At 47.8% G+C, this 14,483-nt stretch overlaps 1 protein-coding gene across 1 annotated transcript in view; it reads left to right on the top strand.

The window, feature by feature from the left end:
- The window catches only part of spega (striated muscle enriched protein kinase a), a 363,062-nt gene that overhangs the window by 338,940 nt on the left and 9,639 nt on the right, over nt 1–14,483 (top strand). Inside the window, 5 exon segments of the mRNA XM_080199291.1 lie at nt 580–747; nt 5,201–5,323; nt 6,819–6,986; nt 9,645–10,248; nt 12,803–13,042. Coding sequence (XP_080055417.1) covers nt 580–747; nt 5,201–5,323; nt 6,819–6,986; nt 9,645–10,248; nt 12,803–13,042 — 1,303 coding nt within the window.

Raw genomic sequence — 14,483 nt, forward strand, 5'->3', positions numbered from 1 at the left:
TGTCCCTCTCTCTCTGTCTCTCTCTCTCTCTGTCTCTCTCCCTCTCTGTCTCTCTCTCTTTCTGTCTCTCTCTCTCTCTCTCTGCCTCTCTCTGTCTCTCTCTCTGTCTCTCTCTTTCTCTCTGTCTGTCTCTCTCTCTCTCTCTCTGTCTCTCTCTCTCTCTCTGTCTCTCTCTCTGTCTCTGTCTTTCTCTGTCTCTTTCTCTCTCTCTGTCTCTCTCTCTGTCTCTCTCTCTGTCTCTCTCTCTCTCTCTCTCTCTGTCTCTCTCTCTCTCTGTCTCTCTCTCTCTCTGTCTCTCTCTCTCTCTCTCTCTCTCTCTGTCTCTCTCTCTCTCTGTCTCTCTCTCTCTCTCTGTCTCTCTCTCTCTCTCTGTCTCTCTCTCTCTCTCTCTGTCTCTCTCTCTCTCTGTCTCTCTCTCTCTCTGTCTCTCTCTCTCTCTCTGTCTCTCTCTCTCTCTCTGTCTCTTTCTCTCTCTCTGTCTCTTTCTCTCTCTCTCTCTCTCTCTCTCTCTCTGTCTCTCTCTCTCTCTCTCTCTCTCCCTCTGCTGTAACCGCTATTGGCCTGTTTTTCTCTATCCAGACCAGAGATCTCTTGTGTCCGATGAGCGGGTTAAAATTGTCTCCTGCCCCGATGGCCGACAGCTGGTGACCATAATGAAAACCTCGAAGAAAGACGTTGGCATCTACGAGTGTTCAGCTACCAACCCCCTGGGCACGGCCAACAGCTCCTGCACGGTGACCCTGGCACGTGAGTATCTGCACGAGAAAGTGGCTTCTGTATATAATCATCCAGGCTTCGTTAACCCTCTGTAAATATCCGATAATGGATACCGGTGTGGAATTATCTCTGCTGAGTGACCAGGTCAGCTGATTTTTGTGATGTTGGTTGAGGAAAGTTGATAACAAAGAAAGAACAGAGAAAATTACAGCACAGGAACAGGCCCTTCAGCCCTCCAAGCCTGTACCGAACATGCGTAACTAAAACCCCCCACCCTTCCGGGGACCGTAAGTGTGAAGTTAGTGTCCCTAACAGAGAGGGTTTTATTTTAATTCATGCTGACAGCTTTCGGTGATGTCGTTGTTGGGAGGAGAAAGTGGTCAGGTGACAGGGATTCTTTTCAGTTTCATTCCGGCCGCAGTGTTAGACCATTTTAGAAGGAAGCTGGAAAAGAAACCTCTTTCTCTCTCTGTTTGAAAATGTTACCAGTTAGCTGTTAAAGAAAGGCTTGTTGCCACGCTGTAATAAAGCATCTGTACTTTGGTATTTTTGGGAGCTGATATGACCACAAACTGCTCTGAGTTTTCAAGATCATTTGAAATCAACATTCAACCCAGGGAACTGGATTCCGGCATCATGTGAGCTTTAGCCTGTGCCGTGATAAATCTGCTTGAAGGGTTTTGGTTATTTGATATCGATTTTGATTGGAGCATCTGATATGCATTGTTGCAAAGCTGAGTAGAATAGTTGTAAATTGGTGTGTGTAAAATGCAAGGGGGAAAAGCATTACACAGTCCCTTTAAAAGGTGGCGCTATTTCCGCGCTCAGAAAGTTAAGAAAAATGCAAGTACACAGAGAGCCCAAACTGAAACATTTATATCGAAAGGCCAAGCAGCAGTGTTACTAATGTAACAGGCTTTTGAAATTTTTGAATTCAGCCAATCAGTTGGAATTAGGCACTTAGATACAAAGGACCTATTAACTTTAAATCTGATGGTTTTGGCAACCCAGAATCAATCCTATTGTGGAAAATATTGATATGTCATCACAGGTATAAAAGAAGAGGACAGTGGGACAAAAGGCAGAGATGAATTGGTGCCTTCCACAGCGCACTAGCTCTTAGCTCAAACCCTAACCTAGATAGCAAAGGTAATAAAAAAGAAAAAGGGAACGGAGAAACCCAGAATATTCCGGAAGGCCAAAAAACCTGTTATAATTTAGAGAGTGACAAAAATTCTATTTTCTGTTAATAAGTGGGAATTGGATTTACCTGATCAGCATTTCATTAGAATTGTGTAATATTTGGTTTGTTAATGGTTTATTTAACTTGTTCACTGCTGGTTAGATAGATAAATTATTACTTGTTGACTTTAGAGAGATCCAGGGAGCTATCTTGATTTAATCGATAAAAGTTGCTGAACAGCAAATTATACGCTTCACCCTGACTAACAGATTCTGAGACGAGGGATTCCTCTTTGACTGGTTAGTGTTAGTTCTCCGAGGGGGAATCAAGCATTGCTTTATAACAATATTGGTTAAGGATTATACTTTATTGTGGTTGTTCTGTTTATGTTTGTAACTGATAAAAGTTATTGATGATTTCCTTACTATACATGTTAACTATACTCTTATATAAACTTTGTTTGATAAAGCTCCCTAGTGGGTCACTTGAACCATACCTGATGTGAACCATGTCACGCTTATCGCTAGTTAAATTCAAGATGCAAAACTTATGATTCAGACGGACTCCGTAAAACTCTTTGGAGTTTCTAAAGTGACACAAGTGCCCGGGATCTGATATTATGCATCCTAAAAAGAGGTTGCTATAGAGATAGTGGATGCATTTGTGACTATCTTCCAAAATTCTACAGATTCTAGAATGGTTCCTGAAGATTGGAAGTTAGCAAATGTCACCCCACTGTTTAACGAGAGAGGGAGAGAGAAAACCAGGAACTACAGACCTGTTAGCATGACATCAGTGAGAGGGAAAATGCTGGAATCTATTGCAAAAATGTGATAAATAGATACTTGGACAGTCATGATCGATTGGACATAGTCAGCATGGATTTATGAATGGGAAATCATGTTTAATAAACTTATTGGAATTTTTTTTGAAGACGTTACTAAGAATTGTTAAAGGAGAGTCGATACTTGCAGTATATTTGAACTTTCAGAAAGCTGTAGAGGTTATTTAGCAAAATAAAAGAACATGAGATAGGAGGCAACATGCTGCCATGGATTGAGAATTGGCCAACAGGCCAACAGAAAATAGGAATGTACAGGTCAATCTAGTATAGAATCATAGAATCCCTACAGTGCAGAAGGAGGCAATTCGGCCCATCAAGCCTACGCCAACAAAAATCCCGCCCAGGTCCTATCCCTGGAAGCCCATGTATTTACCCTGTTAGTCCCCCTGACACTCACGGACAATTTAGCATGGCCAGTCTACCTAACATGCACATCTTTGGAGTGTGGGATGAAACCGGATCATGTAGAGGAAACCCAAGCAGACACAGAGGGAACATGCAAACTCTGCACAGTCACCCAAGGCCAGAATTGAACCCCTGCTCCTGGTGCTGTGAGGGAGCACTGTGCCACATTGTAAGGCTGTGGCTAGTCAGGTACTGCAAGGGTCAGTACTTGGGCCCCAGCTGTTCACAATATACATCAATGATTTGGATGCGGGACCAAATGTAATATTTCCAAGTTCACAATGATATAGAAGTCATAGAAACCCTACAGTGCAGAAAGAGGCTCTTCGGCCCATCGAGTCTGCACCGAACACAATCCCACCCAGGCCCTAGCCCCACATATTACACCCACTAATCCCTCTAAACTCCAGTGCCCTGGACACTAAGGGGCAACTTCTTAGCATGGCCAATCAACCTAACCTGCACATCTTTGGACTGTGGGAGGAAACCGGAGCACCTGGAGGAAACCCACGCAGACATGAGGAGAATGTGCAAACTCCACACAGACAGTGACCCGAGCCAGGAATCGAACCCAGGACCCTGGAGCTGTGAAGCAGCACTGCTAACCACTGTGCTACCGTGACGCCCTGTATAAAAGTAGAGGAAGATGTGGAGAGGCTACAGGAGGATTTAGACTGACTTAGTCAGTGAGCAAGAACATGGCAGATGGAATATAATGTGGAAAGAATGTGAGGTAATCTATTCTGGTCAAAGGAACAAATTTTCTAAATGGTAAGAAATTAATTTGGATAGATATATGAAAGTTTCTGGGTATCCTGGTCCATAAATCATTGAAGGCTAGCCTGCAGGTGCAGCAAGCTATTAGGAAGGTTAATAGCCTTCATGGTGAGAGGATTTAGAGTAGTGAGGTTTTGCTTTAATTATATAGTGTCAAAAGTGTTTGGGAAGGTGTGAACTGTTCCTCATTAACATTTAGAGGTCCTTAACAGAAAGACTGGACACTCACTTTAAGAGAATAATTAACAAGTCATTTATTTAACCAACTGGGAACTTTAACTAAATAAGTAACACGTCGATTAAAGTAAGATTCTACTGAAATGCTATTCAAATAAATACAAGGTCCAGCCATGAACAAAAAAAAACAGAATTTAGTCACTTTCAAAATAATGTACACAACCAGGTTTTGTGGCTTTGGAAAACTTTTGGAATTCGTCTGTTGATCCCGCCGTGTGTAACCTCTCTCTGATTTGATGCCCTGTGTTAGATAGATGGTGAGTTCTCTGAAAAGATATTTGCAGCTGGCAGAGAGCTGCCCTTTCTCTCTCTAGGCTTTCAGAGGTGGCAGCCCTTCAGTTAAACTCCAGTAGGTATAACAGTGATGACCTATCAACTTTCCTACATCAGGATTGGTCTGATGTTGTCAACAACAACAAATTCAAATTTGGTAGGTTCCTGGTAGCTGAGTGTCTTCTTTAAATGATAGTGTAATAACTCTGCGGAGGCAAAAGTCCCGTCGCCAACTTATTTTATTTACACCATACATCTGTACACAGCCGGCTCTCCAGTTTCTCCCTGCTGAATGCAGCCTGGGAGTCTGACACACCTGCTTTAAACAGGGAGCATGAGGCTCCCTGATTTAACCATCAATTAGGACTCACCAGGTAGTTCATACTCCAGCAAGCCAACCTCATTAGCCTGGCTGAAGTCATCACAGATAGGCTGCTGAATTCAAAATTCAAAAGCCTGCAAAGTCTGTTACCAAGGCAATCCTGATGCTAGGTCCTTGTTACAAATGTTGCAGTCTGTGTACCTGGTGTGTCTGCATTTTAAACCTCCAATCACTGACACAAAACCAGCATTTAAAGGGACCACACTTCACAAACTCAACTTTGCAACAATTGAAGCTTGGTTAGGTTAGGTTAGGTAAGTGAGAGGAACACATTCAGTCTCAGTATGTGAAGCCTGCATTGGGTTGAGGAGACGGACAGAGGGAGGTCTCTGATTTGAATGCATTCCTCCAAGCTACATGCATCCTTTGCTCTCTTTTCCAGGCCTCCCAGGGCGACCGGGACCCCCTGAAATCCCTCAGAAATACAAGAACACGGCTCTCATCCTGTGGAAACCCGCGGACACGCTGGGTCCCTGCAGTTACACACTGGAACAGAAACTCTCCGGTAAGGATTCTGTCCTACACGGATCGGAAGGCTGGAATTCTCAGGATTTTGTGTTCCATGCACATGTCCCAAAGTCTCTGTGTTCTGAGAACAAGTTTTATATCCGTAATTGTCAAAGAACTGCTTACCAGAGGAAGACTCAGCAGGAATATCTCATCACACCTCTCACTCCAGCTGGGTTTCACGGCTAGAGCGTTGGAAAGCACGAAAAACACAAAGAGTCCTTAAAGTTTTTAAAAATTTATTAGTCACAAGTAAGGCTTACATTAACACTGCAATGAAGTTACTGTGAAATTCTTGTAGTTGCCACAGTCTGGTACCTGTTCATAGAACATAGAACATTCCAGCGCAGTACAGGCCCTTCGGCCCTCGATGTTGCGCCGACCAGTGGAACCAATCTAATGACCCTCTAACCTAAACTATTCCAATGTTATCCATATGCCTATCCACTGACCATTTGAACGCCCTTAAAGCTGGCGAGTCCACAACTGCTGCAGGCAGGGCATTCCACGCCCTTACTACCCTCTGAGTAAAGAACCTACCTCTGACATCCGTCCTATAACTACCACCCCTTAATTTAAAGCTACGTCCCCTCGTGTTAGCCATCACCATCCGAGGTAAAAGGCTCTCACTGTCCACCCTGTCTAATCCTCAATGCACCCTAACCAGCACGTCTTTCAGACTGTGGGAGGAAACCAGAGCACCCGGAGGAAACCCACGCAGACACAGGGAGAACACCACACAGCCATAGACCCAAGCCGGGAATCGAACCCAGGTCCCTGGCGCTGTGAGGCAGCAGTGCTAATCGCTGTGTGGCGTTTCCAAAATTCCCCCATTCCCACTTTAGTGTCTAACTTCATCTTGAGCACAAAGACCACCTACTCCCATGCCCATTCCATCACCCAGTTCTCACTATCTTAGCTCTAGAAACCTTCACCTACTTTGTTATGTCTAGACTCAACTTCTCCCCCACTCTCACAGCTGGTTTTCTAGTTTCTACTCTCCTTAAACATGAACTGATTGAAAACTTTGCTCCCTTGTGTGTCCTGAATTGCTGTGAATCTCTTTCATCTCCTGACTTCCAACCCTAAAAACTCTGATCCTTTCTTTCTGCATCATTTGCTGGCTCCTCCCTATCTCTGTAACCTCCTCCAGCCCCTGAACCCTCCGAAGCCCTGCAAATTCCAGTTCCAGCCTCCTGCAGCTTTTCCGTCTGTTCTGCTTTACCATCGACAGACATGCCTTCATCATCCGAGATCCTGGACGCTGGAATTCCCACCATAACTCTCACCACTGCCCACCCCCTTTCTTTAAGATGCTCCTTAAACTTCTCTCATTGACCAAGCTATTGGTCAACTGTTTCCAAGTCTTGGTGTCACATGTAATCTGGTTACCAATCCTGCGAAGAGCCTTGCGGGGATTTACTGTGTTAAAGGTGCTATATAAATGCAAGTTGTATGTCTGTTGAATGGAAGTTGTTGATATTTTGTGACAGGTGAGGAGAAGTGGAAGGTGACCTCAGCTGGGATCTCTGACTGTTTCTTCAACGCCACTGAGTTAATAAGTGGCACCATCAAGTTCCGAGTGGCTTGTGTCAACAAAGCTGGACAAGGTCCCTACAGCCAAAGTTCAGAAAGGATCGTTATTGAGGATGAGAAGTTGGGTACGTGAGCTCAGTGTCAGCCAGGTGATTAACGGGAGTGATGGGGTAGGAGGCGGGAAAGCTCTGTACTTCCTCACTGGACACGTCCACAGCTGTAAAACCTCCAGGTGGAACACAGATATTCCCGATGCTTCATCGTGTGTGTCTCAGGAGATGGGTTGGTGTTGGTTTGGAGTTGGGATTGGGATAGGGGTTGGGGTTGGGTTGTGTTGGGTTGCGGTAGGGTCAGGATTGGTGTGGTCGGGGTTAGGGCTGGGTTGGGTTTGGGTTGGAATGGAGTTTGGGTTGGGTTGGGGCTGGGGTTGGGTTGGAGTTAAGTTGGGTTTGGAGTTGAGGTTGGGTTGGGTTTGGGTTGAGGTTGCATTGGAGTTAGGGTTGGGTTAGGTTAGGGTTGGGGTAGTGGTTGAGATTTGGGTTGGGTTTGGGGTTGGGTTTGGGTTGATGTTAGGGTTGGGTTGGTTTGCAAGTGGGTTGGGGTTGGGGTTGGGTTGCGGCTGGAGTTGGAGTTGGGTTGTGTTGAGTTTTGGGTTGGGGTTGGGTTGGGGTTAGGGTTGGGTTAGGTTTGGGATTGGGTTTGGGGTTGGGGATTGGGTTGGTGTTGGGTTGGGTTGGGCTTAGGGTTGGATTGGGTTTGGGGTTGGGTTGGGGTTGGGTTTGCAGTTGGAGTTGGGGTTTGGATTGGGATTTGAATTTGTGTTGGGATAGGGGTTGGGGCTTGGGTTGGGGTTTGGTTGGGGGTTGGGGTTTAGGTTGGGTTTGGGGTTGGATTGTGGTTAGGTTGGATTTGGGTTGGAATTGGGTTGGGGTTTGGTTTGGTGTTGGGAATGGATTGAGGTTCAGTTGGGGTTGGGTTAGGGGTTGGGTTGTGGTTGGGTTGGGTTAGGGTTGAGGTTGGGTTGGGGCTTGGATTGGAGTTGGGGTAGGGGTTGGGTTGGGGTTTGATTTGAATTTGGGTTGAGATTGGGGTTTGGTTTGGATTGGGGTTGGGATTGGGTTGGGGTTTGGATTGGGATTGGAATTTGTGTTGGGGTAGGGGTTGGGGTTTGGGTTGGGGTTGGGTTTGAGTTAGAATCTGCGTTGGGATTGGGTTGCGGTTGAGTTTGGAGTTTGGGTTGGGTTGGAATTGGGTTTGGGGTTGGGATTGTGTTTTGGGTTGGGAATGGGTTGGAGTAAGGGTCTGGGTGGGTTGGAGTTAGGTTGTGGTTGGGTTTGGGATTTGGGTTGGGTTGGGGTTGGAGTTGGGTTTAAGGTTGGGATTGGCTTTTGGGTTGGGTTTTAGGTTGGGGTTGGGTTGGAGTTAGGGTCTGAGTTGAGTTGGGGTTGGAGTTAGGGTCTGGGTTGGGTTGGGGTTGGAGTTGGATTTGGGGTTGAGGTTGGGTTTGGGTTTTGGGTTGGGGTTGGGATTGAATTGGGGTTGGGATTGGGTTTTGGGTTGGGATTGGGTTGGGGTTGTGGTTTGGGATTGGGTTAGGCTGGGGTTGGGGTTAGGGTTGGGTTTGTGTTTGGGGTTGGTGTTGGGGTGGGGGTTTGGATTGGGTTGGGGTTGGGTTGGGATTGGGTTTTGGGTTGGGTTTGGGTTGGGTTGGGGTTGGGTTTGAGTTGGGATTGGAGTTGGGTTTTGGGTTGGGATTGGAGTTGGGTAGGGGTTTGGGTTGGGGTTGGGGTTGGGTTTTGGGTTGGGGTTGAGTTTTGGGTTGGGGTTGAGTTTTGGGTTGGGTTTTGGGTTGGGGTTGAGTTGAGTTTTGGGTTGGGGTTGGGGTTGAGTTGGGTTTTGGGTTGGGGTTGGGGTGGGGGTTTGGATTGGGTTGGGATTGGGTTTTGGGTTGGGTTTGGGTTTTGGGTTGGGGTTGGGTTTTGTGTTGGGGTTGGGTTTTGGGTTGAGGTTGGGTTTGGGGTTGGGTTTTGGGTTTGGGGTTGGGTTTTGTGTTGGGGTTGGGTTTTGTGTTGGGGTTGGGTTTTGGGTTGAGGTTGGGTTTGGGGTTGGGTTTTGGGTTGAGGTTGGGTTTGGGGTTGGGTTTTGGGTTTGGGGTTGGGTTTTGTGTTGGGGTTGGGTTTTGGGTTGGGGCTGGTTTTGGGTTGGGGTTGGGTTTTGGGTTGGGGCTGGGGTTGGGTTTTGGGTTGGGGTTGGGGTTGGGTTTTGGGTTGGCGTTGGGGTTGGGTTTTGGGTTGGCGTTGGGGTTGGGTTTTGGGGTGGGGTTGGGGTTGGGTTTTGGGGTTGGGTTTTGGGGTTGGGGTTGGGTTTTGGTTTGGGTTGGGGTTCGGGATTGGGTTAGGCTGGGGTTGGGGTCTGGGTTGGGGTTGTCAGGGTCACGGTTAGGGTTGGGTTTGTGCTGGGTATGGGTTGAGTACCTCACTTTGTGTCAGGAAACAAATGGGAGTTCTTTCTGAATCCAAATTAAGCAAAATTCCCAAGGCACTTTCTTCGTCACTCAGGTTTCTGGGTGGATTTTTCAGCTGTAAGTTCCTGCCTGAGCTCCAGGACTTTTAAATGATCCATTGAAGTTTCTGTTTTACCCACTATGGTTCCCGTTGTGGGGGATGGAATATTTTGGCCTGTCTTTCACTCTTTCTTTATTTCTTTCCCGCTGTCTTTTAGGAGGTTTTAGTCAATATACCTGACCTCAGTTTAATCCGGATTCTTTTGTCTTTTTATTGCAGAGCAACACCCTGCTACTCCCCCCACAATCTCACCGGTCCCAGTCTATCCTGCAAAGATGACACAAGCCTCCATCCCAGCACCCTCACCAGTGACCTCGCCAACAACCGTCTCCCCCGTCCCATCAACTGTCAGTCCTGCAGCCTCTAAGTTCACCCCTATCCCATCAACAACAGTATCCCCTGTCCCAGCAAAGACTGTCTCCCCCGAACCCCCAAAATTTATCCCCACTGTAACAAAGACAATCTCCCCCGAACCCCCAAAATTTGCTCCTACCGTAACAAAGACAGTCTCCCCCGAACCCCCAAAATTAGCCCCGACTGTAACAAAGACAGTCTCCCCCGAACCCCCGAAATTTGCCCCTACCATAACAAAGACAGTCTCCCCCGCCCCAGCGAAGGGCATCTCATCAATCCCCACAGTGCCAGGCCCATCTTCCTCAGCTGCAGCCGCTGTCCCTCCTCCCAGCGTCTCACCCAGGGGATCGGAAGTGCCAGTGTCCCCCACCAGCCTCTCCCCCACCTCCAAAGCTGTTGATGGCTCCACCATGGGACTGAGGCACGGCGTCCCACAGAAACCCTACACCTTCATGGAAGAGAAGGCCAGGTAAAACATTACGGCAGCACCGGGGAACAGCAGCAGCGAAAGGGACACTGTCACCTCCACCACAGCACTGACTTGCATTTACATAGCACCTTGAAATTCACCAAGGCCAGCAAGGTGACACAGTGATTAGCACGGCTGCCTCAGAGAGTCAGGGAGCCGCTTTCGATTCCCAACTTGAGCCACTGGCTGCACATTCTCTCCGTGTCTGCGTGGGTTTCCTCCGGGTGCTCCAGTTTCCTCCCACAGTCCAAAAGATGTGTGGGTTAGATTGATTGGCCATGCTAAATTCTCCCAATTTAGGGAGATTAGCAGGGTAAATGTGTGGGGTTATGGGAATAGGGTCTGGGTGAGGTTGTGGTTGGTACAGACTTGATGGGCTGAATGGCCTCCTTCTGCAATGCAGGGCTATGATTCTATAAAAAATGTCTCAAAGTGCCTCAGGGCAGCGATTTCAAACAATGATTTGATGCTGGGTCAAATGGGGAGATATTAGATCTCGCGTGGTTTAAGCAGCAAGCTTTAGGAAGTATCTGAAAGGAGGGGAGAGGAGAGCTGGAGAGGTTTAGGGAGGGAATTCCAGAGCACGGAACCCCAGCAGCAGGTGGCATGGCCCCCAGTGGTGGAGCAATTCCAATGGGGAATGGACAAGAAGATTGGAGGAGAGTGTAGACCCAGAGAGTGGTGACAATGTACAACATCTTACACAGAGTCATTGAGCAAGCATGGGTGGCGCAGTGGTTAGCACTGCTGCTTCACAGCTCCAGCGTCCTGGGTTCGATTCCTGGCACGGGTCACTGTCTGTGTGGAGTTTGCACATTCTCCCTGTGTCTGCATGGGTTTTCTCCGGGTGCTCTGGTCTCCTCCCATAGTCCAAAGATGCGCTGGTTAGGTTCATTGGCCATACTAAAATTGTCCCTTAGTGTCCTGAGACGTGTAGGTTAGAGGGATTAGTGGGTATAACAGGTAAGGATCTGGGGGTAGGGCCTGGGTGGGATTGTGGTCAGTGCAGACTTGATGGGCTGAATGGCCTCTTTCTGCACTGTGGGGATTCTATGACCTAAATGCCAGAGATGCATTTCAGGAGCAGCTGGGTAAGTACATGGGGCTTTAGCCCCTCTGAGAGAGTAGATGGAGCTTCGGTTTAAAGTACCTCTGAAAGTTGGTAGCTCTGACGGTGTGGCAGTCCTGCAGCAGGCAATTTATCCACCTTTCTCCAGTCTCCTGAGAACTGGCATCTAAACGTTCAAACTCCATTCAGAGTGGAAGGATCAATAGTACATGCTGATGAGATGAGATAAGATAAAGTGGGGGGAGCCTCATGTGGAGACAAACACTAGCATGGACTATTTGGGCCGAATGGCCTGTTTCTGTGCTATAGGATGGACTTGTCACTCCACCAGAGACCGCGCGGTATCAGGGGAGTTGCTAAGGGCTGTGAACCCTCATTCACTGCAGATCCATCCTCCTGTCCCAGGCATTTGGATAAACTAGGCCCAGCAATGTGCGGGTAGAGTGGGTGAGATCCTCAAAGTACCCTTCTCGCCCAACAACAGCCCCCAGATGCTCATTCTGCCCTCCTTCCCGACTGCCTCCGCAAGGTTCACTCAGTATCACTCACTACCAACCTCCTGGGCTGACCAGAAATTGAACTGGACCCAGCCGTATTAATACTGTGGCTCCCAGAGCAGGTCAGAGTCTGGGAATCCTGCGGCAAGTAACTCACCTCCTGACTCCTCCCAAAGCCTGTCCACCGTCTACAAGGCACAAGTCAGGAGTGTGATGGAATACTCCCCACTTGCCTGGATGGGCGCAGCTCCAACAACACTCAAGAAGCTCAACACCATCCAGGACAAAGCAGCCTGTTTGAATGGCACCACATCCACAAACATTCACTCCCTCTCCCACTGACGAACAGTGGCAACCACGTGTACTATCTACAAGATGCACTGCAGCAACTCTCTAACGTTCCTTAGGCAGCACCTTCCAAACCCATAACCATTACCATCTAGAAGGACAAGGGCAGCAGACACCAGGGGACACCCCCACCTGGAGGTTCCCCTCCAAGTCAGTCACCATCCTGGCTTGGAAATGTGTCACTGTTCCTTCACCGTCGCTGGGACAAAATCGTGGAACTCCATCCCTAACAGCACTGTGGGTGTGCCTACACCAGATGGTCTGCAGCAGTTCGAGAGGGCAGCTCACCACCACCTTCTGAAGGGCAATCAGGGATGGGTAATGAAAGCTGACTTGTTCTGCTGAAGGAACCTTTGTGATTTACTGTTGAATTTTGTCCAATCCTCAGCGCTAACCTTCAGGAGGATGTTAAAAATGTGGGAGGAGCGAGTACAGAGGAGATTTACCAGGGCGTTACTGAGCTGTACCTTTACAGTGATGTCTCCTGGTTGTGGATTTGGGGGAGATGGATCCATTGGCCCCACAACGTTTGAGATGTTTGTGTGTGATTGACCACATGATGGCCTCTGTCACCCTCAGTGATGACTCCCCACCCGAGAGCAGGTGTGTTAAACCCTGACCTCTTCTCCGTGTTTTCCAGGGGTCGTTTCGGCGTGATCCGGGAGTGTAAGGAAAATGCCACCGGCAAAATCTTCATGGCCAAGATTATCCATTACGAAGGGGAGAGCAAACAGGCTGTGCTCCAGGAGTACGAGATTCTCAAAGCCCTTCATCATGAGAAGATCATGTCGCTACATGAAGCTTATGTCACTCCGCGATACCTGGTGCTCATCTCGGAGAACTGTCTGGGAAAGGAGATACTGTACAGTTTGATTGACAGGTAGCACAGTCATCTGCCCCTCCCCCATTCCCCTCAATCTTCCCCAATAGGAGTAGACAAAGGTCACAGGTAGAGGAGGCACTCACAATGTTAAAGTGACGGCGCGGGCTCGTTGGGCCGAAGGGCCTGTTTCCCAGGCTGTGTTGTTCTTTGTTAGTACAAGTTAATTGACACACTACATATTGATAGGCAGTTAGAACAGTTTGGTGCACAGGTAACACATTTTGATTGGCAGTTAGTTGGATTTGATTTGATTTATTATTGTCACATGTATTAACACACAGTGAAAAATATTGTTTCTTGCGCACCATACAGACAAAGCATACCGTTCACAGAGAGGGAAAGGAGAGAGTGCAGAATGTAGTGTTACAGTCATAGCGAGGGTGTAGAGAAAGATCAACTTAATGTAAGGTAGGTCCATTCAAAAGTCTGACAGCAGCAGGGAAGAAGCTTCTCTTGAGTCGGTTGGTACGTGACCTCAGATTTTTGTATCTCTGTCCCAAAGGAAGAAGGTGGAAGAGAGAATGTCCGGGGTGTGGGGGGGGTCCTTAATTATACTGGCTGCTTTACCAAAGCAGTGGAAAGTGTAGACAGAGTCAATGGATGGGAGGCTGGTTTGTGTGATGGATTGCGCTCCATTCACAACCTTTTGTAGTTCCTTGCGGTCTTGGGCAGAGCAGGAGCCCAGACCAAGCTGTGATACAACCAGAGAGAATGCTTTCTGTGGTACATCTGTAACAGATTGTTGGAGAAATCTGGCTGGAGGCCCTACGTCAGGTCTGATCACACTTTCAAAATAATGTCACAGAAACAGGGTAAATTTGATTGACTCAAATTTTCCCAGGGCTGAAGAAAGATTCAAGAAATCAGGGCCGTTCCCCTTGGAGCATTGAACGTTAAGGAGGGAGTTTAATAGAGCTTTCTAAAATCAAGAAAGCTTTTGATAGCGTAAATAAGGAGGAAGTGTTTTGCGCAGCAAGAGGGTCAGTAAGCAGAAGGACACAGAGTGAAGAGAATGGACAATAGCCCGGGGACGGCAGGGTGGGGGGGGTTGTGGGTGGGAGGAGAATTTGTTTACCACAGTGACTTGTTGTGGTCTGGAAGGTTCTGCCCGAAAGGCCGGTGGAAGCAGATTCAACAGGAACCCGATAAATATTTGAGAAGTCGAAATGTCAGGGCTCTGGGGGAAAGAACAATGAGGAGTGGGAGTCATTGGAAAGCTAGTACAGGCATGATGGGCTGAATAGCCTCACTCACTGCCTTCAGATAGCAGCCTAAATAAGGCAGCGCTCCCCCAATCCGACCATATTAAAGTCTTCCACAAGATCAGAGTGTCCTCGGTGAATTGGAACCATTGTGGTTATGTTGGGATGATGGCTGCCAGTTTGAACAAAGCAAGATCTCACAAAATAATGACCAGCGTGTGTATTAATGTCAGCCT

This window comes from Carcharhinus amblyrhynchos, chromosome 11, assembly GCF_965287045.1.
Source record: "Carcharhinus amblyrhynchos chromosome 11, sCarAmb.v2.hapA, whole genome shotgun sequence".
NCBI classification, from domain to species: domain Eukaryota; kingdom Metazoa; phylum Chordata; class Chondrichthyes; order Carcharhiniformes; family Carcharhinidae; genus Carcharhinus; species Carcharhinus amblyrhynchos.